Source organism: Oryctolagus cuniculus, chromosome 4 (assembly GCF_964237555.1).
Source record: "Oryctolagus cuniculus chromosome 4, mOryCun1.1, whole genome shotgun sequence".
Classification (NCBI taxonomy): Eukaryota; Metazoa; Chordata; class Mammalia; order Lagomorpha; family Leporidae; genus Oryctolagus; species Oryctolagus cuniculus.
Genome location: NC_091435.1, coordinates 68,562,541 through 68,586,585, shown reverse-complemented (window position 1 = coordinate 68,586,585; position 24,045 = coordinate 68,562,541). Strand labels below are relative to the sequence as shown.

The 24,045-nt window shown below is 38.2% G+C and overlaps 1 protein-coding gene across 1 annotated transcript in view; it reads left to right on the top strand.

Annotated features, from left to right (window-relative positions):
* Positions 1 to 17,677, top strand: part of ATG3 (autophagy related 3) — a 39,997-nt gene extending 22,320 nt beyond the window's left edge. Inside the window, exons 8-12 of the mRNA XM_002716705.5 lie at positions 12,963 to 12,997; positions 13,244 to 13,399; positions 14,171 to 14,298; positions 16,172 to 16,240; positions 17,406 to 17,677. Of these exons, the coding sequence (XP_002716751.1) occupies positions 12,963 to 12,997; positions 13,244 to 13,399; positions 14,171 to 14,298; positions 16,172 to 16,240; positions 17,406 to 17,487 (470 nt within the window). The 3' untranslated portion in view covers positions 17,488 to 17,677. The remainder of the gene's footprint in view (positions 1 to 12,962; positions 12,998 to 13,243; positions 13,400 to 14,170; positions 14,299 to 16,171; positions 16,241 to 17,405) is intronic.
* Positions 17,678 to 24,045: the final 6,368 nt, after the last annotated feature.

Sequence of the window (24,045 nt, the reverse complement as noted above, 5' to 3'; positions counted from 1 at the left end):
TTGTCAGTTTTGTTTATTTTTTCAAAAAGCAGCTCTTTGTTTTGCTGTTTTGCTAATCTTTTGTATTGTGCTTTGGATTCAATTTTATTGATTTCTTCTCTAATATTAATTATGTCTTTCCTCCTCCAAGTTTTGGGTTTGGTTTGCTGTTGTTTTTCTAGTTCCTTGTGATGCATTGATAGCTCATTTATTTGATGGCTTTTCCAATTTCTTGATGTAGGCACCTATTGCTATAAACTTTTCTTAACACTGCTTGCTGTATCCCGTAAGTTTTGATATGTTGTGTTGTCATGTTCATTTGTTTCCAGAAATTTTTTGTTTTCTTCTATGACCCACTGTTCATTCAGGAGCACGTTTAGTCTCCATGTGTTTGCATGTGCTCTAGAAATTCCTGAGTTGCGGATTTCTAGCTTCATTCCATTGTAGTCCGAGAAGATGCATGGTATGATATCGATGTTCTGAATTTGCCGAGACTTGCTTTATGGCCTAGTATGTGGTCAATCCTAGAGAAAGTTCCATGCACTGCTGAGAAGAATGTGTATTCTACAACTGTAGAATGAAAAGTTCTGTAGATATCTGTTAGTTCCATTTGGTCTGTAGTGTCATTAACTTTGCTGTTGTATACTGATTTTCTGTTGGTTGATCTGTTCATTGCTGAATGTGGAGTATTGAAGTCCCTCAACACTGTTGTATTGGAGTCTAAGTCTCCCTTTAAATCCCTTAACATTTCTTTTAAATATCCAGGTACCCTGTTATTAGGTGCATATATGTTTACAATAGTCACATCTTCTTGTTGAATTGATCTCTTATTCATTATTTTGTGCCCTTCTTTGTCTCTTTTAACAGTTTTTGTGTTAAAGTTATTTTGTCTAATATTAGGATGGCTACGCCAGTTCTTTTTTGGTTTTTGTTGACTTGGAATATCTTTTTCCATCCTTTTACTTTCAGTCTGTGTACATCTTTGTTGGTGAGATGTGTTTCTTGTAGGCGGCAAATAGATGGATTTTTTTTTTTTTTTGACAGGCAGAGTGGACAGTGAGAGAGAGACAGAGAAAGGTCTTCCTTTGCCGTATGTTTACCCTCCAATGGCCGCCGCGGCCGGTGCACCGCACTGATCCGAAGGCAGGAGCCAGGTACTTATCCTGGTCTCCCATGGGGTGCAGGGCCCAAGTACTTGGGCCATCCTCCACTGCACTCCCTGGCCACAGCAGAGAGCTGGCCTGGAAGAGGGGCAACCGGGACAGAATCCGGTGCTCCAACTGGGACTAGAACCCGGTGTGCCGGCGCTGCAAAGCGGAGGATTAGCCTAGTGAGCCGCGGCGCCAGCCGATTTTGTTTTTAAATCCATTCAGCCAGTCTGTGTCTTTTACCTGGGGAGTTGAGCCCATTTACAGTCAATGTGACTATTGATAAGTAGTGACTTTGCCCTGCCATTTTTCCAAAAATATTCCTAATTTTTGCTTTGAATTTCCTTTGATCTTTTACTGAGAGATTTTCTTCCTTTACTGTGTTTCATAGTGATGACCATGTTTCTTTGTTTCTGTGTGCAACACATCCTTAAGCATCTTTTGTAGGGCTGACAGGTGTTGACAAATTCTTTCAATTTCTGTTTGTTATGGAAGGTCTTTATTTCACTTTCATTCACAATTGAGAGCTTTGCAGGGTATAATATTCTCAGATGACAGATTGTTGTCTTCCTTATTCTTGTTTCTTGAATTCGTGTGTTTGTTGTTCTTCATTTGTAGATTTATTTGTTACATTTATTTTCATCTCTAATTTTATAGATTTGGGTCTTCTCTCCTTTTTTTGGTTAGCTGTGCCAACAGTGTGTCATTTTGTATATTTTTTCAAAAACCAGCTCTTTGTTATGCTGATCTTTCTTTCTTTCTTTCTTTCTTTCTTTCTTTCTTTCTTTTTTTTTTTTTTTTTTTGGTGTGTTGGCTTTCGTCTTTGTACTATGACTCTGTAGATAAGTGGAATATCTGTTTTGAGGGATTCTCTCGAGGTATAGCCAGAGAGCTCTGTTCAGTTCTCCAAGGTTAAAGGTGTGCCAAGGTGACACACCCAAGTTTGGTGTGATAAATCTTCTCTCTCTTTTTTTTAATTAGAAGGGAAATTTATTCTTCTCAGCTGAGCTCCTTTCCTCAATAGAGATGAGTGTTTGAGCACTAGCCCAGTGGATATAATGTTAATCCACTCTGTCTCAAGGACCACACAAGGGATCTGTACAGTTTTCCGTGTAAGTTCAGATTCTCCAGCAGTGTTTCTCACCAGGTAATCAGGAAACCCCGAGCTTGTGGTTTCCCACTGTGACTGCTCAAAGTCCCAGACACACTGTGAGTCCTTCCACACACCCTCAGTTTTTTTTCACAGTCCTGGGACAGAAGCCTCACATGGTCACAAGCTGCTAGCTTAGTTCTCCCCACCAGAGTCAGGAGTCTTTACTTGGCTGGTTGCTGGGCACAGACATGAGCTGGTGCAGCTGTTAGATGTGTCCAAAATGGCACCTGCTCTATCAGCTTGTTACAGGATACCATTGTAAAGTGATCAGGGAGAGAGAAACATGTCCATCCCTTTGTCGCTTCCTTTTTTTTTCCCTCCTCTAGTTTGGCTGGTATGCTTTCCCCTAGAGGGCTCCAAGCCATGTTTCCTTGAGGCTCTTACTGTAGCTTTTTCACCAGTGGCTTGGGCTGCTGGAGTCTGGTCTCCTCTCACTTTCCAATGCTGGTGTGTAGGCTCTCAGCCTCTGGAGTCCCAAGCCATGGGTGCCCATGCCTGAGTTTCCTCTGCTGTTTTCTCCCTAACTCTTCCCTGAGACTACGCTTTTTTTAAATTATCTTCTGGGCTAGAGCAGTAAGTTGCCTCCCTACTCCACCATCTTGGACGTCATTCTAGCATCATTTCTACAGGAAGAAACCTTTAATGCTGAGTAAAGCTGTTTTAATTTTATTTAAGGAATACAAATTGCATTCATTTAATATGTACAGATTTGGGAATATGGTGATTCTTCCCTCCTACAAACCTCCCACCCATACTCCCATTCTTCTTCCTCCTTCTTTTCCCTTTCTCTTTCTTATTTTTCACAAAGGTCAGTTTTTATTTAATTTTATAAGATTAACCCTCCACTAAGTGGAGAGTTCACTGAATAGTATGAAGAAACAGAAAAAAAGAACAGAAACAGACAAACAAGAAAAACATTGTTCCTCAATAGTCAAGAAAAGAACTGTTCAGAATCATCACATCACAAGGTATCAGTTTCACTCCTATAGATTGCCTTTTAGGTACTCAATTAGTTACTGTAGATCAGAGAGACCATATGGTATTTGTCTTTGTGACTGGCTTAATTCACTAAGTATGATGTTTTCCAGTTGCATGCATTTTGTTGCAAATGACAGGAATTCATTTTTTTTTACTTCTGTGTAGTATTCCATAGTATGTATACATGTATCTTAATTTCATGTATGTATATGTGTATATGTATATATATATATATATAATTTCTTTATTCAGTTTTTAGTTGTTGGACATCTGGTTTGATTCTATATCTTAGATATTGTAAATTGAGCTGAAATGAACAGATCACTCTTGCATATGCTGATTTCATTTCCTTTGAGTAAAAAATTCCCAGGAGTGGGATGGCTGGGTCATATGGTAGGTCTGTATTCAGCTTTCTGAGGTACCTCCATATTGTCCTCCACAGTGGCTGTACCAGTTTACAATGGATTAGGGTACATTCTCCCTCCATCTGTGCCAGCATTTGTTGATTGTTGATTTCTGTGTGAGAGCCATTCTAGCAGGAGTAAGGTGAAACTGCCTTGTAGTTTTGATTTGCATTTCCCTGATAGCTAGTGATCCTGAACATTTTCTCATGTGTCTGTTGGTCTTTTGAATTTCCTCTTTTGAAAAAAATGTCTGGGGGCCAGTGCTGTGGTGTAGCAGGTGAAGCCACTGTCTACAGTGCTGGCATCCCACGTGGGTGCTGATTCTAGTCCCGGTTGCTCCACTTCCAATCCAGCCCACTGCTATGGTCTGGGAAAGCAGTAGAAGATGGCCCAAGTCCTTAGGCCCTTGAACATGCATGGGAGACCTAGAAGATGCTCCTGGCTCCTGCCTTCGGATCAGTGTAGCTCCGGCCATTGCAGCCAATTGAGGAGTGAACCAGCGGATGGAAGACCGCTCTCTCTCTCTGCCTCTCTTTCTCTCTCTGTGTAACTCTAACTTTCAAATAAATAAATAAATAAAATCTTTAAAAAAAAAAAGTCTTTTCAGGTCCTTTACCCATTTCTTAACTAGATTGTTTTGTAGTTGTTGAGTTTCTTAAGCTCCTTATAGGTTCCAGACCTTAATCCTTTATCAGTTACTTGGTTGGAAATATTTTCTCCCATTCTGCCCATTGCCTCTTCATTTTGCTGTTTCTTTTGCAGTGCAGAAGCTTCTCAGTTTGATGTAATCCCAATTGTTAATTTTGGCCTTGATTACCTGTGCTACTGGGGTCTTTTCCGAGAAACTGCCAGTGTCTTGCAGAGTTTCCCCCAATATTCTCTAGTAATTTGATGGTATTGGGTCATAGATTTAGGTCTTTAATCCATTTTGAGTGCATTTTTGTGTAAGATGTGAGGTAAAGGTTTTGTTTCATATTTCTACATGTGGAGATCTAGTTTTCCCAGCACCGTTTGTTGAAGAGACTATCTTGGCTGCAGGGATTGATTTTTGCTCCTTTGTCAAAGATAAGTTGGTTCTAGGTATGTGATTCCTGGAGTTTGTATTCTGTTCCATCGGTCTGCAGTCTTTTTGTGCCAGTACCAGGCAGGCTGTTTTGATTATAACTGTGCTTTAGTATGTCTTGAGTTCTGGCATTGTGATGCCTCCAGCTTTGTTTTTGTTGTTTAAGATTGCTTTAGCTATTCGGGGTCTGATGTGTTTCCATATAAATTTTAGCATCATTTTTTCTACACCTGAGAAGAACGTTGTTGGTATTTTGATTGGTATCTCATTGAGTCTATAAATTGCTTTCAGTAGTATGGACATTTTGATGAAGTTGATTCTTCCAATCTGTGAACATGGAAGATTTTTCCACTTTTTTATGTGTCTATTTATTTCTTTAATGCTTTTTAATTTTTGTAGTAGAGATCTTTGATGTCCTTGGTTAAATTTATTCCAAGTTATTTAAATTTTTACAGTACTGTGAATGGTATTGATCTTAGAAGTTCTTTCTCAGCTATGGCATTGTCTGTGTGTACAAAGGCTATAGATTTTGGTGTGTTGATTTTATATCCTACTAGTTTACCAAACTTTTTTGTGAGTTCCCAATAGCCTCTTTATGGAGTCTTTTGAGTCCCCTATGTATAGAATCATGACATCAGCAATAGGAATAGTTTGACTTCCTCCTTCTCAGTTTGTATCCCTTTGATTTCTCTTTTCTTGTCTGAATGCTCTGGCTAAAACTTCCAGGACTATGTTAAATAGCAATGGTAAAAGTGGGCACCTTATCTTGTTCCAGATCTTCGTGGGAATGCTTCCAATTTTTCCCCATTTAGTAGGAAGCTGGCTGTGGTTTAATCATGAATTGCTTTCTTTATGTTGAGGAGTATTCCTCTGTATCCAGTTTGCTTCAGGTTTCAATGATATTGACTTTTATCAGATGATTTCTCTGCATCTATTGAGATAATCATATAGTTTTTGTTCTTCAATTTGTTAATGTGGTATATCACATTGACTTTTGGATGTTGAACCATCCCTGCATACCAGGGATAAATCCCACTTTGTCCAGGTGGATGATCTTTCTGGTGTGTTGTTGGATTCAATTGGCTAATATTTTGTTGAGGATTTTTGCATCTATGTTCATCAGGGAAATTGGTCTATAATTCTTTTTCTGTTGTTTCTTTTTCTGGTTTAGGAATTAATGATGTCTTAGTGGATGGAATTTGGGAGGATTCCCTCCCTTTCGGTTGTTTTGAATAGCTTGAGAAAAATTGGAATTAGTTCTTTAATTGTCTGGTGTAATTCAGCTGTTGGAACCAGGGCTTTATTTATTTATTTATTTATTTTTATTTTATTTATTTGAGAGGTAGAGTTACAGACAGTGAGAAAGGTCTTCCGTTTGTTGGCTCACTCCCCAAATGGCCACAATGGCCGGAGCTGCACCGATCCGAAGGCAGGAGCCAGGAGCTTCTTTTGGGTTTCTGGAGGACCTGGGCCATCTTCTATTGCTTTCTCAGGCCACAGCAGGGAGCTGGATTGAAAGAAGAGTGGCCGGGACTAGAACCAGTGTAGGACTTTTCTTTATTAGGAGGGTCTTCATTACTGATTCAATCTCCATCTGGGTTATTGGTCTATTTAGGTTTTCTATGTCTTCATGACTCAGTTTGGTAGATTGTATATGTCTAGCAATCTGTCCGTTTCTTCTAGTTTTCCTGATTTGTTGGCATATAGCTCTTTAGTAATTCCTGATAATCCTTTTTATTTCTGTGGTATCTGTTGTTACATTTCCTTTTTCATCTCTGATTTTACTGATTTGGGTCTTTGCCTGCCCTCTTTTTTTGATTAGTTGGGTCAATGGTGTATCAATTTTGTTTATCTTTTTTAAAGAACCAGCTCTTCATTTCACTGATAGTTTGTATTATTTTTTGGTTACAATTTTGTTGATTTGTCCTCTAATTTTAGTTGTTTCTTTGCTCCTACTAATTTGGGGTTTGTTTTTTTTCCCCCTCTAGGTCCTTGAGACACATTGACAGCATCAATGGTGATTTTATGGTTTCTTGATGTAGGCACCAATTATTATAAACTTCCCCCTTAACACTCTTTTGCTGTTTCTCACAGTTTTGATATGACGTATTGTCATCTTCATTTGTTTCCAGAATTTTTTTTATTTCTCTTTTGAGATTTTCAACGACCTACTGTTCATTTAGGAACATGTTGTTCAGTCTCCACATGTTGGCATATGTTCTAGAGATTCTTTTTTTTTTTTTTTTTTTGACAGGCAGAGTGGACAGTGAGAAAGAGAGAGAGAGAAAGGTCTTCCTTTGCCGTTGGTTCACCCTCCAATGGCCGCCGCGGCCGGCGTGCTGCAGCCGGCGCACTGCGCTGATCCGAAGGCAGGAGCCAGGTACTTATCCTGGTCTCCAATGGGGTGCAGGGCCCAAGGACTTGGGCCATCCTCCACTGCACTCCCTGGCCACAGCAGAGAGCTAGTCTGGAAGAGGGGCAACTGGGACAGAATCCGGCACCCCGACCGGGACTAGAACCCAGTGTGCCGGCGCCGCGAGGCGGAGGATTAGCCTAGTGAGCCACAGCGCCGGCCTAGAGATTCTTAAGTTGGAATTTGCTAAGATTTGTTTTGTGGCCTAGTATATGGTCTGTCCTAGAGAAAATTCCATGCACTGTTGAGAATGTATATTCTGCAACTGGGGGGGTGGGGGGGAATTCTGTAGGTATCAGTTAGATCCATTTGCTCCATAGTATCAATTAGCTCTATTTTTTTGTTGTTGTTGTTGTTGATTTTCTGTCTGGTTGATCTATCCAGTGATGAAAATGGGGTGTTAAAGTCCCTTGTTACTATTGGAATCTAAGTCTCCCTTTAGATCTGTTAACAGTTACTTTAAATATCCAGGTACCCTGAAATTGGGTGTATATACATTTATTGTAGTCATATTTTCCTGTTGAGTTGGTCCTTTAATCATTACATAGTGCTTTTCTCTGTCTCTCTTAACAGTTTTTGTGTTAAAGTCTTTTGTGTCTGATATTAGAATGGCTGCTCCTGCCCTTTTTTTGCTTCCTGTTAGCATGAAATATCTTTTTTTCATCCTTTCACTTTCAGTCTGCTTGTATCTTTGTTGGTGAGGTGTGTTTCTTGTAGACAGCAAATAGATGGGTTTTGTTTTGTAATCCATTCTGCCAGTCTGTGTCTTTTAACTGGAGATTGAGGTTTATATTCAAGGTAACTTGATAAATAACTACTTGGCCCTGCCATTTTTCTGTGAATATTCCTGTCATTTACTTTGGATTTCTTTTATACTTTTACTGGATGATTTTCTGCCTTCACCTTCTTTCATGATAGCTTTCTTTCTGTGTTTCTGTGTGTAACACATCCTTTAGCATCTTTTGTAAGGCTAGATGGGCAGTGATTGCCCAAAAATCCAGCTATACCCTGCCTCCTCTCACTCAGTCACAGAGTTTTCTCACTTTTAGCACTCAGGGCTCTCACGGTCAAGGAGTACAAGAGGGAACACTCCATCCCGTTAGCTCTGGGAGACTGAGGTGTTCCCAGAGCTGCTGCCCGTGTGTGTTCTGCCCTCCTGGAACAAGCCTGATCCTCCCAGCTAAACTCAAAATCAGCAGGGAACATGGGTTTTTCTCTCTGGTAAAATCTCTGGGTCACAGACGTGCACAATACCTGCCAGCCAGCCACAGCCCCACTGGCTTCACAATTGTGTTGGGTACTTAGGAGAGTCCCGTAGGTGGTACTTCCTTCCCTAGGGATGGATCCTCCTCCCCACCCATTGCAGGTGGATGCAGCTGGTGAGGTGGAGACCTTTGCTCTTGAACTGCTGTGGTTGCTTCTGCTGACTGGGTGGAGAGCATCTCCGATAGTTGCTGGATATGTGCACAAGAGCTGGAGCAGCTGCTACCTGCTTATGTCCAAAATATGGTGGCAGGCCTCCCACGGCTGGCTGCAGGGGTGGGGACAACGGGAGAGAGAGGCATGCCACTTTTTTTTTTTTTTTTTTTTAATCTTTTCAGCCCAGCTCTGGGTGAGCACTTGTCCCCCTGCCCTGAGGGATCTGGGCCGGACTCAAAAAACAGTGCAATCCACTAGACTTTCCCTCCAGCTGGATCAACAGTGGCATGGGCCTATGCCGTTTGACCTCACCTGATTTGCCAGGGCGGATGTGCTTTTTTTTGGTTCTAAGCTGCTGGGTCCTTTGTTGTTATCTTGCTTGTTGCTGTGAGTCTACACCTTCCTCACAGGTCTGGGCCTTTTCTGCTGCTTTTTACAGGACCTCCTACTGCAATTTCCCCTGCAGCTTTACCCTGAGAGTAAACTTTCTCCACTTCTTTTCTATTAATTTTGCTTAGCCTAGATCAAACCGCCCTGTCCCTACTCTACCATCTTCGAACCCTCAAAACAGTGATTCCTAATGGATCCATTTGAATTACACAAAATTGCTTCCCAGTTACTGAAATGTCCTCCTGGGGTTGCCAGTTGAGAATCACTGCCTCAGTGGATCATTGTAATAAGAGATCAAAATCCACTATATTAACACAACAGAGTAAAATGCATCTATGAGTACATGAACACCCAAAGCTTCATATTTCAGTAGTATTACAGCATTTACAAAATGTGAAACCTCAGCTATTCAAGAATAAGTGAAGTGTTAGGCACTTTGTAGAAGGATAAGATGCCTGTCGGGATTCCTCCATCCCATATTAGAGTGCATGGGTTTGATTCTTGGCTGTGGCTCCTCTAGCTTTCTGCTAATGCAGACCCTAGGAGGCAGCAGTGATGGCTCAGATAGTTGTTTCTGCTTCCATTTGGGAGACCTGGGTTGAATTCTAAGCTGCCAGCTTTGATCCAGTCCAGTCCTGACTGTTGGAGGCATTTGGGGAGTGAATTGGCAGATGAAATATCCCCCTCTCTGACTGATTCATTCTCTCTCCCCCCCCCCCCCCCTTCCTTCCATCTCCCTCCCTCCCTCTCAAAGAAAGGAAACAAGAGGGGAGGGGTAGGGTGATTACTGTCACCAGGGAGATTTTTGTTAATTCCGATCTCTGTTTATTATGCTTAACTTTCTCTGTGTTATTTGTTCTCTCACATGGGTTATTGGGATCCTAGTACTCAAAGCATCATCTGCTGCCTCCTGGGTTTCGCATTAGCAAAAAACTCTGGAGTCTGAAGCAGCGCTGGAACACTAGCCACGTACTCTGCTGTATGAGGTGCAGGCATTCCCAGCGGCATCTTAACCACTGTGCCAGATGCCACCCTTTGTTCTAATGACTTCTGTAATGGCTACTGTTATCTGGTATGGAAATTTGTGCAGTAGGAAGTAACTGAAAAAATATTCTCTATTGTAATTTAAATATGAAATTAATAGATATTAAATGTGAAGGGAATATTAAAAGTTGGAAAAAATATTTAAAAAAATAAGAAATTGGGCATTGGAGGCTATAAGGCAGCTGAGTCCCCCAAATCTGTAAGATTTAGGGTGAGATAGTTTTGTGTATCTGAATGATTTACTTCTAACCAAATTTGCTCACAGTGACTTCACATACCATCTCTATGCAGGAGACTTCCATATCTGAATCTCTAACCCACGTTAGAAATCTTGTTCAGATCAGAAACTGAACTCGTTACTTTATTGTACAAATCCTCTTTCTCAGTTCTGTCTGAATGGCGTCCAGTTGTCCAAGTGTGGCTAGAGAGTGAAGAGAAAACTATGAGTAAAGCACTGCTTTTAGAGTAAAATCTATGGAAGTGCCTTAAATGTACAAAAGCATTTTAGTATGTTACATTTCCCTTGGATAAAATTAAAGAATTGCAGTATACAGAACTTTACTCAAAAACAGTGTTTCTTTTTTCTTTTCTTTTGCTTTCCCATTTATTGTTAATTTTATTTAAGGTATACAGATTTCATGTATACAGATTTAGGAACATAGTGATACTTCCCATGCTCCCACCCTTCCTCCCCCTTCCTCTCCTAATCCCTCTCTCAATTTTTACAGTGTTCTAGTTTCAGTTTACTTTACACTCATAAGATTAACTTTACACTATGTAAAGAAGAAAAGAAACTTTTCAGGGCTATAAACAATCATCAAATTTCAAAATTTCAACTTCACTTCTGTATATTAAATTTTTGGTACTCTACTAGTTACCAGGGAAAACATATTGTATTTGTCTTTTGGGGACTGACTTATTTCACTAAGTATAATGGTTTCCAGTTTGATCCATTTTGTTGCGAAAGACAGGATTTCATTCTTTTCTATGATCAAATAGTATATATACTGTAATTTCTTTATCCAGTCATCAGTTGATGGACATCTGGGTTGATTCCGTATCTCAGCTATTGTGAATTGAGCTGTCATAAAAATGGCAGTGTGGATAACTTTTATGTACTGATTTCATTTTCCTTGGGTAAATTCCTAGGAGTGGGATTCCTGGATCACCTGGTTATCTATTTTTAGCTTCAAAAATATGTTGGTGTCTAACAAAAAAATAGTTTTCATTCATTTATTCAGAAAGCATTAGGCAATACAGAAATCTATGTATCAGGAATACAGGAATCTATGTATCACACTGCCTGTGACTGCAGTGTTGGGTACAGACTGAAGGGGGAAAGGGACAGCAGTGAGGAGATTGCTTGATAATCTAGGTCAGAAGTGATGGTAGCTTGAGCTGTGGTGGTAACATTGGTAGTGAAAAACAGTGGAATTCTGGATATATCTTGAGGGTAAGGCCAAAGGAATTTGATGCAGATTATATGTGGGATATGAAGTCAGGGTAGTTAAGTGACTCCAGGGCTTCTGACTTGAGCATCTGGAAAGATGCCGTTAATTGAGATGGGGAAAATTAAAAGTGTTAAGCACTGGAGAGGGAAACGGGAGCTCAGTTTTAGATATTTGCATTGACTATTAAACCTCAGTGGAGCAATGAAGCATACAATTAGATACATCTAAGTCTGCACTCGGAAACAAGTTTGAGAGTCAGCAGCATTAAGAGCCATTGAGACTGGATGAAATTGTCACAAGAACAAGTATGGATAGAGAAGAGACATTTAAAATAGTGGAAATGCAGAGCAATCAGCATAGGAGATACTGAAGGAGCAGCCAGAAGTGAGGGGGTGGAAAAGCCAGGAAACAAGAGTATCTTAAATGCTGAGGAGTCAAAATCTTACCAAGAGGAGGGAATAAATCATGCTAGATATTTTTGAAGAATCAGTGAAGGTGAAAACCGGGAATGTACCACTGGGTAGAAGTAGTAGAGGTCACTTATGTTCTTAATCTGCACGCTCTACACAGTTACAGTCCCCCCCTCCCCTTGTTTCTGTTTTTTTCTCAAGTTTCAGTTACTGCCAGTCAATCTGAAAATATTAAATGGGAGATTCCAGAAATAAACATAAGTTTTAAATTGTGTGCTATTCTGAGTAGCATGATAAAATCTCTCAGAGTCCCACTCCATCCCTTGAGGTTGTAGATTGTCCTTTTGTCTAGCACATCCACACTGTATGCTAACCATCCGTTTGTCTCTTGTGATAGTCCTGGCTGTCAGAGCTAGTGTTAGAGTGTTGTAGTGCTTAGGGTTAGGTGTCGCTTACTTTATGCGGTGATGACTTCAGACCGTAAGAGTACCGATGCTGGCATGTTGCCCTTGCCAAAGAGAAGCTGTAAGGAGGTTTCTTTGAGTGAAAACGTGGAAATTTTACATTTAAAAAGGAAAGGGGGAAAAAAACATACACTGAGATTGCTAAGACCTGTGGGAACAACTAGCCTTCTATTGTGAATTGTGAAGAAGGAAAAAGATACTTGTGCCAGTTTTGTTGTACCTCGAACTATAAAACTTAGAGATCTGATGTGTAAGTTCTTAGTGTAGATGGAAAAAGTATTGTAGTATTCCATGCTTTCTGCAGTGGTAGACTGTATTTTTCCTGCAGATAAGGGGGGACTACTGTATATAAAAAGCCTGGTTTGCACTGTGCAGTCACTGAGGGCTCTACACCATTATTTTCGTAGTTGATACCAGTAATAGACTGTAGCACAGACCAAGCTTTAAACATTTATGCTGACTTTGTCTGAGCTTTTGTCATATAAAGGATTCACTGCTTGAAGTTCAGAATTAGGTAATTCATTTCTATTCAGTATCTTCAGTTGAAAATAAAACCAAAATGCCAGTTTTTGAGTGATAAAGTAACTTCTAATTTGGTTTAGTGAATTTTCTTGAACTTATTAATTTATTGTTCTTTTTATAACAGAATATGAAGAGAGTGGATTGTTGGAAACAGATGAGGTTTGTAAACTGAGTTTTTAAATTATTTTTTAATAAATGAACTTATAGATTAGTGTTCTTAATAATGTTTTTCATGTAAATTTTTGTTTACTTGAGTCAAAATTTTTTTAAAATTTTAGCCTTGAATTTTAAGTTAATTTATTTTTGAGAAGACAAAAGTAGAAAATAGGAAACAGATTTTTTTTCTAGAATGTCACATTTACACTGATGTAATGCTGTGAAATTTTCTCTGTTGTTATATGGCAGGCTACTCTAGACACAAGAAAACTCGTAGAAGCTTGTAAAGCTAAAGCTGATGCTGGAGGTGAAGATGCTATTTTGCAAACCAGAACTTATGACCTTTACATCACTTATGATAAATATTATCAGACACCCCGGCTATGGCTGTTTGGCTATGATGAGGTAAAAATAAAGAGAAATAAATTTTAATGTAAATATTTTACATTGTTGGGTTTAATTAATTCCTTCCTTGTGAGGTTCATGGGTACATATTGTAGTCTTTTAGTTTTAGAAATCTCTTGTTTTACAGTCATCTAATTAATACTGGACTTGATTCTTATTTTGAAATTGAATTTATTCAGTGTGACAATATTAATGCAAACAGAAATCTATTACATATTTATTCTTCTGTCTCTAAACTCATTCCTTCAAAATGTGAAGGAAATTGCAATTGGTATATTTATTAAACTTTGTTTGGGATTATATATTTTGTATTTATAGGCATTTACAAAATGATCATGCCACATATATTTTTTCCTGTAGGACATAAAACTCTTTGAGCTCTTCTGCTTAATTGAATTAAGGAATTATTTAAATAAAATCAGGTAGTTTAACCTATCATTCTTAATAATTATAAATAGGAAGAAAGGAAATAAAATAGGGCTAAAATATGAGTTACAAGGTTATAAAATGTTTGGACAGCTACCAGCTTATCTTTTTGTGGAATCTCTCCTGCATTAGGTGGTAGCTGATGTGTCAACCTGGATGTATTGGCCCTCACCCCTTCCCCTTGATATAAATAAACTTAACTTCCCCAAAATAATCTTTTATTTCTAAATAGTCTGGAATTCTAAGTTACAGGTGATGTGGTGGGGTGCCAAATATATTATAAACATTGAGGTTTAGATGGAAAGTTTTTAAATAGCAATTTCTAAGCATTTTTTATGCATTCAGCAACGGCAGCCTTTAACAGTTGAACACATGTATGAAGATATTAGTCAAGATCATGTGAAGAAAACAGTGACTATTGAAAATCACCCTCATCTCCCACCACCTCCTATGTGTTCAGTTCATCCATGCAGGTCTGTGTGTATATATAAGTATATATTTAGATAAATGCAATTTGCAGATATATGTGTATTTCATGAATTTATTATTTGGAAATCTGTAAACAGTACTCTGACAGAAAAAAATTTACTTCATAAACAAAATTCTGTTGTCTTAGAAATGTTCTTATGCTTAGTCAAATATGTAATAAAAATTTTAAAATCTCCAATTTATTTGAGGTTTAATAGATTAGGAATATTTTTTGTTCTCTTTGTTAATTTTGAAATAGATCTTTATGATTTTGCTCCTCTTTTTAACTCCTAGAAGTGTCAGAGATCATATATTAGATCAGAAATACTCATGGTTTGATGTATGGTGAATGTACAGTTGTACAGTATAAGGTTCACATTGTTGGGCCAACAGTGGTGGCACAACAGATTCTGATGTGGCCAGTTAAGCTACCTCTTGCAATGTCGGCATCCCCTCTTTAGATATTGGTTTGAGTATTGGCTTCTCTACTCTCATCTTATATCCATTGATTGGCTTCCCAAATTCCCACAACAGCTAGGGCTGGGCCTAGCTGAAACCAGGAGCTTGGATCTCAATCCAGGACTCCCATGTGGGTAGCAGGGATTCAAGTACTTGAGTCATCACGTGCTACCTCCCAGGCTTCCCATTATCAGGAAGCTGCAATTGGAAGCAGGGCTAGGACTCAAACCCAGGCATTCCAGTGTGAAATGGGACACTGAAAGGGGTATCTTAACCACTGTGCCAAAGACCCACTCTTAAACTTAATTTTTAATTCTATTTTTTCATAAACTTTTTGAAGTACCCTCCTATTTCTAATGGATAACTTTTTAATTCCTTGAAATATACTGGTAATACACTGTCAACAATATTATGTTCCAATGACCAATTAGATAAAACATTTAGTGTCTTCCTCCCCCTTTTCTAGTTAAAAAAAATTAATATTCTCTTATTTTATACAACTCCTTTCTTCCCAAATTTTAACCTATAGAAAGCATAGTTTATTTTTACAATTTTTAAATGTATGTCATGAAATTTAATATTGCTAGTATTAAATTTAATATTCAGGGGGTTATTTAGTTCAGAATGACTGAAAGGTTTCCATTTTTGAGAGTTACTCTGTTAGTTTCTCAGTATGATTTCAGATTTAGTGTGATGCTTATCAAATTGATCTGTGTCTGTGGTGTATGTTTTACTCATTTGGGAAAAATAGCTAGATCAATTTAACTGATAATTGCATTAAACATTTTGAAAAAATAGATGACAAAATGATATAATGGCATGTAAATATGGTGAACAAAAAAAAAAAGATGAGGGCTATAAAATGAAATTTTAAGGACATTTGGGACCTTTGTATGGGCTATCTCAGTTTGTGCTAGTGCTTGGTGTAATACATTTACTGTCATCTTCTATGTTGACTGCTTCTGTCATGAACGATGTTCTTATAAAAACTGAAGTAGCGTTTTCTCCAGGATATATATGAAAGATGGTTTTTTGTTTGTTGACTTATTGTTAGTTTATATTCCCAGAAAAGTCCTTTGATAAAACTTCTTTTTATAGCCTCGGAGAGGTATCATTTGTCTATGAAAAGATTTAACCCAATATGGTTTCCCCTTCTTCCGCTCCCGCAAGTATCAGAAAACTGATTAATGCCATTTTGTTCATTTTGATTACCATACCATTCTGAAATTAACCCTTATCCCAATAAAACTGCATGGCTCAACAATCTGACATGGTGGGCAGTAGAGGGGAGATTATAATGTAACTATTGCATATTAAGATGAATTCAACAGTAGGGTCGATTTCTGCACAAATGAAAACATGCTTCTCCTGTTTTGACCTAATTGATCCTAGCTAATTAGATGTATTCTTTCCTTTTAGGCATGCTGAGGTGATGAAGAAAATCATTGAGACTGTTGCAGAAGGAGGGGGAGAACTTGGTGTTCATATGTATCCTTACCTGTTTGTGTGATTGGTGGCAAAATGGCTTGTATGTTTGCTTTTTTTTTTTTTTAACCATTTTGGGGAAATTTAGTCCAACTTTAATGATATGGTATCCATAGTTTATATTAGTCTTTCATATCTGAAAGTCCTAACGGGAGTCTTTATTTCAAAAATATTATATTGTGTTAGCTTTGTTCAGTTGATTAGAACACATCCCTGTATGCACTAGTAGCTCTACCTTTTTACAGAGGTCACCTACTAATTTAGGATAACATGAGTTAACCTTTTCTGCAGATATTTCCAATTTTACATGTAACTAAAAAATTTGTTTTTCCTATCAGATAAAAGGAAAATTAGGTTATGTCAATCTGAGTTCTCCTTGAAGCAAATAATTTAACCTAAATATATCAATTAAATATTCTTAAAATATAGCGTGTTCATTTTTCTTCAGAGAACACCATTGTCTCCTTCTGTGATTCACCTATTCAGTTGACTGGGGTTGACAAAAAGAGTAAATTAAATGTCTATGCAAACTGTTGGATTTTTAAATACATGTACTTATAGCATGGATGCATCAAAAGCAGTTGAAGTCAATAACTGAGATGCCAAATAGCTTGAATTATTTGGTGCCAGGTTGGTATTATATTGGTGATTTGTGCAATTGATTATAGAAAAAAATTCAGGGTTTTATTAAAAAGAATCCAGTGTGACAGGTACATATACTAATCTCGAATCAGTCCATTATTAATGTTTCCATTTAATTAGTTTTTCTGTTTTTTACTACAATATTTTTTTCTTTTTTGCTACAGTATTTTATACTCATTATTCTCCCTCATTTCCTAATATACAGTAGTGAACTTAAAAGCAGTAAAGGGAAAGGGTAAATGAATCAGTCTTAAGCTCTTTTGTTGTGAATAGTCTTGTACTTATTTTTATATCAAAGTGTTTGAAGCTGTGTAATCTAAATTTTCAACTTCAAATATTGGAATAAGCAGGCAGTCTGAAGAACCTCGTTAAATAGACAAATTTGCATGATTGAATTCCTTTTGAAGACTTGAAATAAGATTTTGTCTTTTTTTTTGAGAAATTGTTTGATAAAATGAATAATTACAATGTGAGCTTAAAACATAACTATTTGTAAATCTTATTTTCCTTAGCTAAAAACCTTTAGGTATCTTCTAATTTTTCTGAAATTTGTACAAGCTGTCATTCCAACAATAGAATATGACTACACAAGACACTTCACCATGTAATGAAGAGAGCATAGAATTTATCCTAATTATTGATTCTGATTTTTAAAGGATTAACCCATAGATGTGACCATTGACCATATTCACCAATATGTACAATTTCTCTAATAAAGGGACTTATATGTTTATGCATTAAATAAAAAAAGTTCCACTACCAGCCTTATTTGTTTAATAAAAGAATATGAAGAGACAAGTTTTTCTCACTTCTTATCAAAAGGTTATAATAGTATTTTCTGTTCGATAACAACTCTCTGAAGACATGTCTTACAGAATAATAACAAAGTATTTTTGCTTCACATTTATGAAGAAATTACACATTTAATAATGTGTAACTATAAAAAAATTGGGACTAAAAATATTATGCATGCTAAACTGTCTTGCTTTCTTGTCCTTTTTGTTTCCTTTGTTTTCCCTTTCTTTCTCTCTTCCCAGGTCTCTTATCTGCCAGTAGTTGATTTTTTTAAGAAGCACTTAGTGTGTGCTAGGAAATATACTAATACTATTATCTTGCTACCTGATTATTTTAAGTCGATACCACCAAAATTATTTTTTATTAAGGGTTCAGGAGTATTTTAAACTATCATGTTTTCCTGGTACAATGCTAAAATTTAAAAAGCTCTCTTTGATGAATCACAATGATTTATAGATCTGAATGTAGCTCAGAAAGGCAAGTATTCTGCTCTAAGCATACACTTTGAACAAAGGAGAGCACAGTACCTACCTTTAACTCCTCCTTTTACTGTCTTCTCACACCATTGCATTGCCTCTTGTCCCTGTTCTTTTTTGTCTTCACAAAGTAGAGGGGCTAATGCTCCCTCTAGGAAACCTTAGTGGGTTTTTTTCCACCTTATTCAAGCATGCTCTCCTTACAGTCAGTGTCTTTATTTTTCTCCCTTTCTTAATTGTTCAATTCTTGTGTTGTAAGACAATCTTCATGATGAAGTTAATGATTTGGTGGATGTAATGTGTTATATTACAGAGTTTTAAGCTGGGACATACCCTTTATTATGCTTTAGATATCATGCTTAATCATGTAGCCAGCAAGTTATTCTCTTAGATTTTGCTGGGATATTTTATCTTTTAATACATTTTATCTAAGTGGTCTCCTTTATTGGATTCTATCATATGATCAGCATTGTCCTTCTGGTAGTCTTATTTATCAAAAACATAAGGAGCCAACATTGTAGCTGGCTAGAGTTAAGCCACTACTTGGCAATGCAGACATCCCATAGTAGAGTGCTGGAATGAGTCTTGGCTGCTCCTCTTCTGATCCAGCTCCCTGCTAATTTGCCTGAGAAAACAGCAGAAGAAGGATGGGCTCTTGCCACCCACGTGAGAGACCCAGATGAAGTTCCTGCCTCCTGGCTTCAACCTGGCCTAACCTTGGCTGTTGTGGGCATTTGAGGAGTAACCAGTGAATGAAGATCTCTATGTCTTTCCCTCCCTATCTGTTGCTCTCTGCCTTTTAGATGAGTGGGTAGATAAATACATAAATAGATAAATATATAAATAGGGGAATAGGTACACTTTTCCAAACTGCACAGTGTTGTTGGTGAACAGTCATCTCTATCAGTCACCACTAGATGGCATTTTTTCCTTCATCTTAGATCATTTTTTCTATTGAAATCTTTGTATGGATCCCAATACATAAACAGAAATGAGTCTGCTGGTGGTATACACGTGTTTTTATGAGTTCAAATTTAGAAACACTAAGAACAGTGAGTTTTGGTGCACAGTAAAGTTGTTTTGATGAACTTTAAATTTAGATTATGAATGGTAGTCTCAAAAACTGTCACATCTACTTTAATTTCAGTTTGATAGTATTTTCGGGTATGATTTACAAAAGTGGTAGCAAATGGTAATTTTTTAACATTTTAAATAATTTTAGATTTACAGAACAGTTCTAAAAATAGCACAATAGCACAGAGTCCAGTATACCCTTCACCCAGCTTCCTCTAATAATATCTTTCAAAACTAAACTACTACGATAAACTTATCAAAACTGAGAAATTAACATTGATACAGTACTGTTATTCACATTTCCTTACCTTTTCGACACTTACGTCTTTTCTATTCCAGAATTCAATCCAGTCTGTACTACTTGTACATTGCATTTAGTCGTCTTGTTTCTTAATCTCTTAGAATTTGTGACAGTTTCTCTTTATTTCTTTTATGACCATGATCCTTTGAAGAATAGTGGTTAGAAATTCTGTAGAGTGTTCCACACTTTGGGTTCTTGGATATTTTCTCACCGTTAGCTTGAAGTTACTAATATAACACCCTTGCCTTTGCATTATGTGAAGAGTACACGAAGTGGTACCTGCCAGGCATCTCTTTATAGAGTTACTGATTCTTTTTTTCCAATGTTAGAAATGAGTCTGCAATATGCATATGCCTCAGATGGAGAGGAATTAATTCTTCTTTTGGAGAAAAGACTTATCAAAGAATGTTAAAACCACCACAGTAATTAGTGAATTTTGGGAGCCGGTGTCTCATTAAAGTTTAATCCATTAATTTTGGCATTATAGGATCTTGCCTGAAACAGTTAATACTGTGATGTTCTAATGGTTATCTGTTTTGCCTGTAACACATTACCTTTGTTACTGTAGTAAACCTTGAAATTATTTAGTTCTTTTAAAGAATTGTTTTCAGCTCTTGTAGATTCTTTACCTTTCTGTGTAAGTTTTAGAAGTGCCTTGAGTTTATAGATCAAGTAAAGGAGGATTCATGTTAACATCACTGAGTCTTCAAAGCTATCAATACAATATATTTCTCCATTTTTTTTAGATTTTCTTTTGTTTCTTTTATCTTACACATACTTTGTTAGATTTATACCTAAATACTTTGGGGATTTGGGTCTGCTGTACTTTGTAAAAACAATATTTGACAGACAGAAACAGAACTAGTTCTCTTCCAGTGGTTTACTTCAAAAAGGCCAGACTGGGCCAGGCTAATCCCAGGAGGTGGGAACTCAAGCCATGTCTCCTATGTGGGTGGGAGGAGCCCAGTTATTTGAGTATCGCTGCTGCCTTCCAGGAACTGAATCAGAAATCAGGAGCTGGGAATGAAACCCAGGCTCTCTGATAATGGAACATGGGTGTTTTAATTGCTAGGCCAAATGCCCACCCCTGTACGTTATTTTTTAATTTCAACATCTAATTGTCTATTCTTTGTATATAGGAATACAATGAACTTTTGTATACTGACCTTTATCCTTCCAACCTTGGTAAATTCATTTTTAATTTGAGTAGTTTATTGTAGATCTTTTCTTTTTTTTTTCATGTGACTGATGTGCAAGTGAAGACAATTTTACTTCTAATTAAGACTGTCTAGGAACTCAAAAGTAGCATTGAATACGAGTAATGAGTGAGAACATCTTTGTCGGTTTCCTCATCTTAAAAGAGTTTCTCGTTAAGTGGAATGTTAGCTGTAGCTTTCTGCAGATACCCTTCATTATGTTAAGTTCTCTTCTAGTCCTCGTTTGCAGGATTTTTATCATGAATGCTGTTTTTTTACTCTATTCTACAACTCGTGAGTTATACAGGTTTTTTTATTTAGTCCTTTAATTTGGTAGATTACATTATTGAGACTGTCTTTGAATTTCTTGGGTGAACGACATTGTTTTCTTTTCTTTTTTTTTTTTTTTTTTTTTTTTTTGACAGGCAGAGTGGATAGTGAGAGAGAGAGACAGAGAGAAAGGTCTTCCTTTGCCGTTGGTTCACCCTCCAATGGCCACCGCAGCCAGCGTGCTGCGGCCGGCGCACCGTGCTGATCCGATGGCAGGAGCCAGGTACTTCTCCTGGTCTCCCGTGGGGTGCAGGGCCCAAGCACTTGGGCCATCCTCCACTGCACTCCCTGGCCACAGCAGAGAGCTGGCCTGGAAGAGGGGCAACCGGGACAGAATCCGGCGCCCTGACCGGGACTAGAACCCGTTGTGCCGGCGCCGCAAGGCGGAGGATTAGCCTAGTGAGCTGCAGCGCCAGCCTGTTTTCATGTATTATTGGAGTCAGTTTCTATGATTTTGATGGTTGTCTCTGTGCACATGAGGAATATTGGCTTGTGGTTTTCTTCCAGTGTTTTTGAGTTTTTCTGTTAATGCTAGCCTCTAGATACGACTTGAAAAGTGTTTCTGTCTCTCTTGTTTTCTTGAAGAGAAATTTAGAATCCACTACCTAAGGCATTGGGCTGGATATTTTTTGAAAGTTTGAAATACATCTAGATATAGAACAGCTTCTTGGGTAACTTTGGTTGTTTGTGAAGAAACTGAAGCTCAGTGGTGGAGATAGAAAAGCCCCCATAGAGTTTCTGCTTCTCATACATGACTGTCTCCTCCAGACTAGCACCACGATGACACCTCTGGGGGCTCTTTCTGATCTGTGAGTGCCAGGTGCAGTTCACAGAGGAAGCACCTGTAAGAGGATGTGAACACCCTGTAGTTCTTTCAGTCCTGGGGGTTTCGCACAGTTTCGCCATTCTGCACTCCACCTTCACCTGTTTAGCTGTTCCAGCTGACCTATCCCCAGTGGACTTTTGTCACCAGTTACTTCCCTCTGCAACTTCCCTCTGCAAACACCTCCTGTGGTTTGCAAAGTTTGAATTTGAAGTCAGTCCTGCTCTTTCCATATCTTGAGGCAGAAGTTCCTTTGTTTTTAACACACGAATTTCAAGATCTGCTTCTCCTTAAGCTAAATAGTGGGAAAATGTTTATTCTGATCATCATACTCAAATAGTTTACTCTGAAAGTCTAAGGTAGTGTGATGACATATTAAGTATTTGACATAAGTATTTGCTATATAATGTGTTGGCATTTTTTACATTTTTTTCTTCCATCTGGCTGGAGCTGTGCCGATCTGAAGCCAGGGCCAGGAGCTTCCTCTGGGTCTCCTACACAGGTTGCAGGGGCTTTACCTGCTATGCCCAATGCTGATGACACCTTCCTACTTCTAAATGCAGATTTAAGGGAGCATGTTAGTTGCTGTGAAAACTTAACACATACTTGAAATGAAGTAAATCTGCCCTTTGTTAGAGTATCACATGAAGCCCAGAATTTCTCCGAAGGATAACATTAAAAACTTCCTAGAAGGAAATATAGGAAAACATCTTGTGATTTAGGATGTAAAAGAGCTGCTTAAAAACCAATCCTTCCTTCCCCTTGCCACCTTTCTAGCATGAACCATAATGGAGAAAAAAGGTGAATGTTGTTATACCAAAAGTATTTTATTTTTTGAAAAGACACTATAGACAAATTTAATAGACAAGGAATCATTTTGGAGAGGATATTTATAAAGTCTAAAACTGACTCATCTTTTTAGACTATATAGAAAACTGCAAATAAAAACAGTAGAATATCAGTTAATCTGTTGCTGTTTAGCAAGTTATTACCACAAATGGTAGTGGCTTAAAACAGTCACGAGCACTTGTCATCTCTCAGTTTCTATGCGTCAGAAATTTGGGAGTGGCTTAGCGTGTATTTCTGGGTTAGGGTTGTTGTGGTCCACAAGTTAGCCACAGTTGCAAATACCCACATGCCTGACGAGCTGGAGGTTTCACTTCTAAGAGGACTCAAGTGATTGGCAAGTTGTGCTGGCTGGTGGCTGTTTCTCACCTTGCAGACCTTTCCAGAAAGGCTGCATATTTAAAAAAAAAAAATGATTAATTTTACTTACTTGAAAGGCGGAGTTGGAAAGAGAGGGGAGAGACACAGAGATAGATCTTCTAATCCATTGTTTCACTCTGCAACAGCCAGCATTGGCCAGACTGAAGCCAGAAGCTTCTTGGTCTCATGTGGGTGCAGGGACCCAAGCACATGGGCCGTCCTCTGCTGCTTTCCTAGGGACGTTGGTAGGGAGCTGGATCAGAAGTGGAACAGCCAGCACACAAACAGGTGCCCTTATGGGATGCCAGCGTCACAGGTGCTGGCCTTACCCACCAGGCCACAGTACCAGTCCCAGGCTGCCTATTGGAATGTGATGCTGGGTTTCTCCCAGATCAAGCCAGCTAGGAGGGTAGGCAGACACAGTGTCTCTGATGCCCTACTTTCAGAATTCACATGCTTCATTTTCCTTAGTATACTATGGGTTATCTAGGTCAGCCAGATCAGTGTGGGAAGGAATTACACATGCATATGAATACCATGAGGCTGCAGCACAGTGGGCCACCTTGAAGGCTCGCTACCAGAAGTCATGAATCAAAAGAATATATATATACAGACACACACACACACACACACAAGAAAGCCAACAAGTGGGTAAAGATCCTCAAACCAAAAAAGAATTAAAATATATCAGTTACCAAAAATTAAATTGGATAATGGTAAACATTCAAAGATGTGAAGATAGGGGAACCCTTTTAATAGGCTGATCCAGTACTTTGGAGAGGAATTTGATAGTATTTAGTCAAATTATGTACATGTCACTCCTGCATATATCCATTAAAGGATTGGGTACAGAGAACCTCTTGGGACTTAGGAGGATGCCCATTGCTATGTTGTCTGTGGTAGTGGGAGCTGAAAGCAGTCTGTTTATTTATTATTGGTAGGGTTACAAGACATTGTGTGGCAAT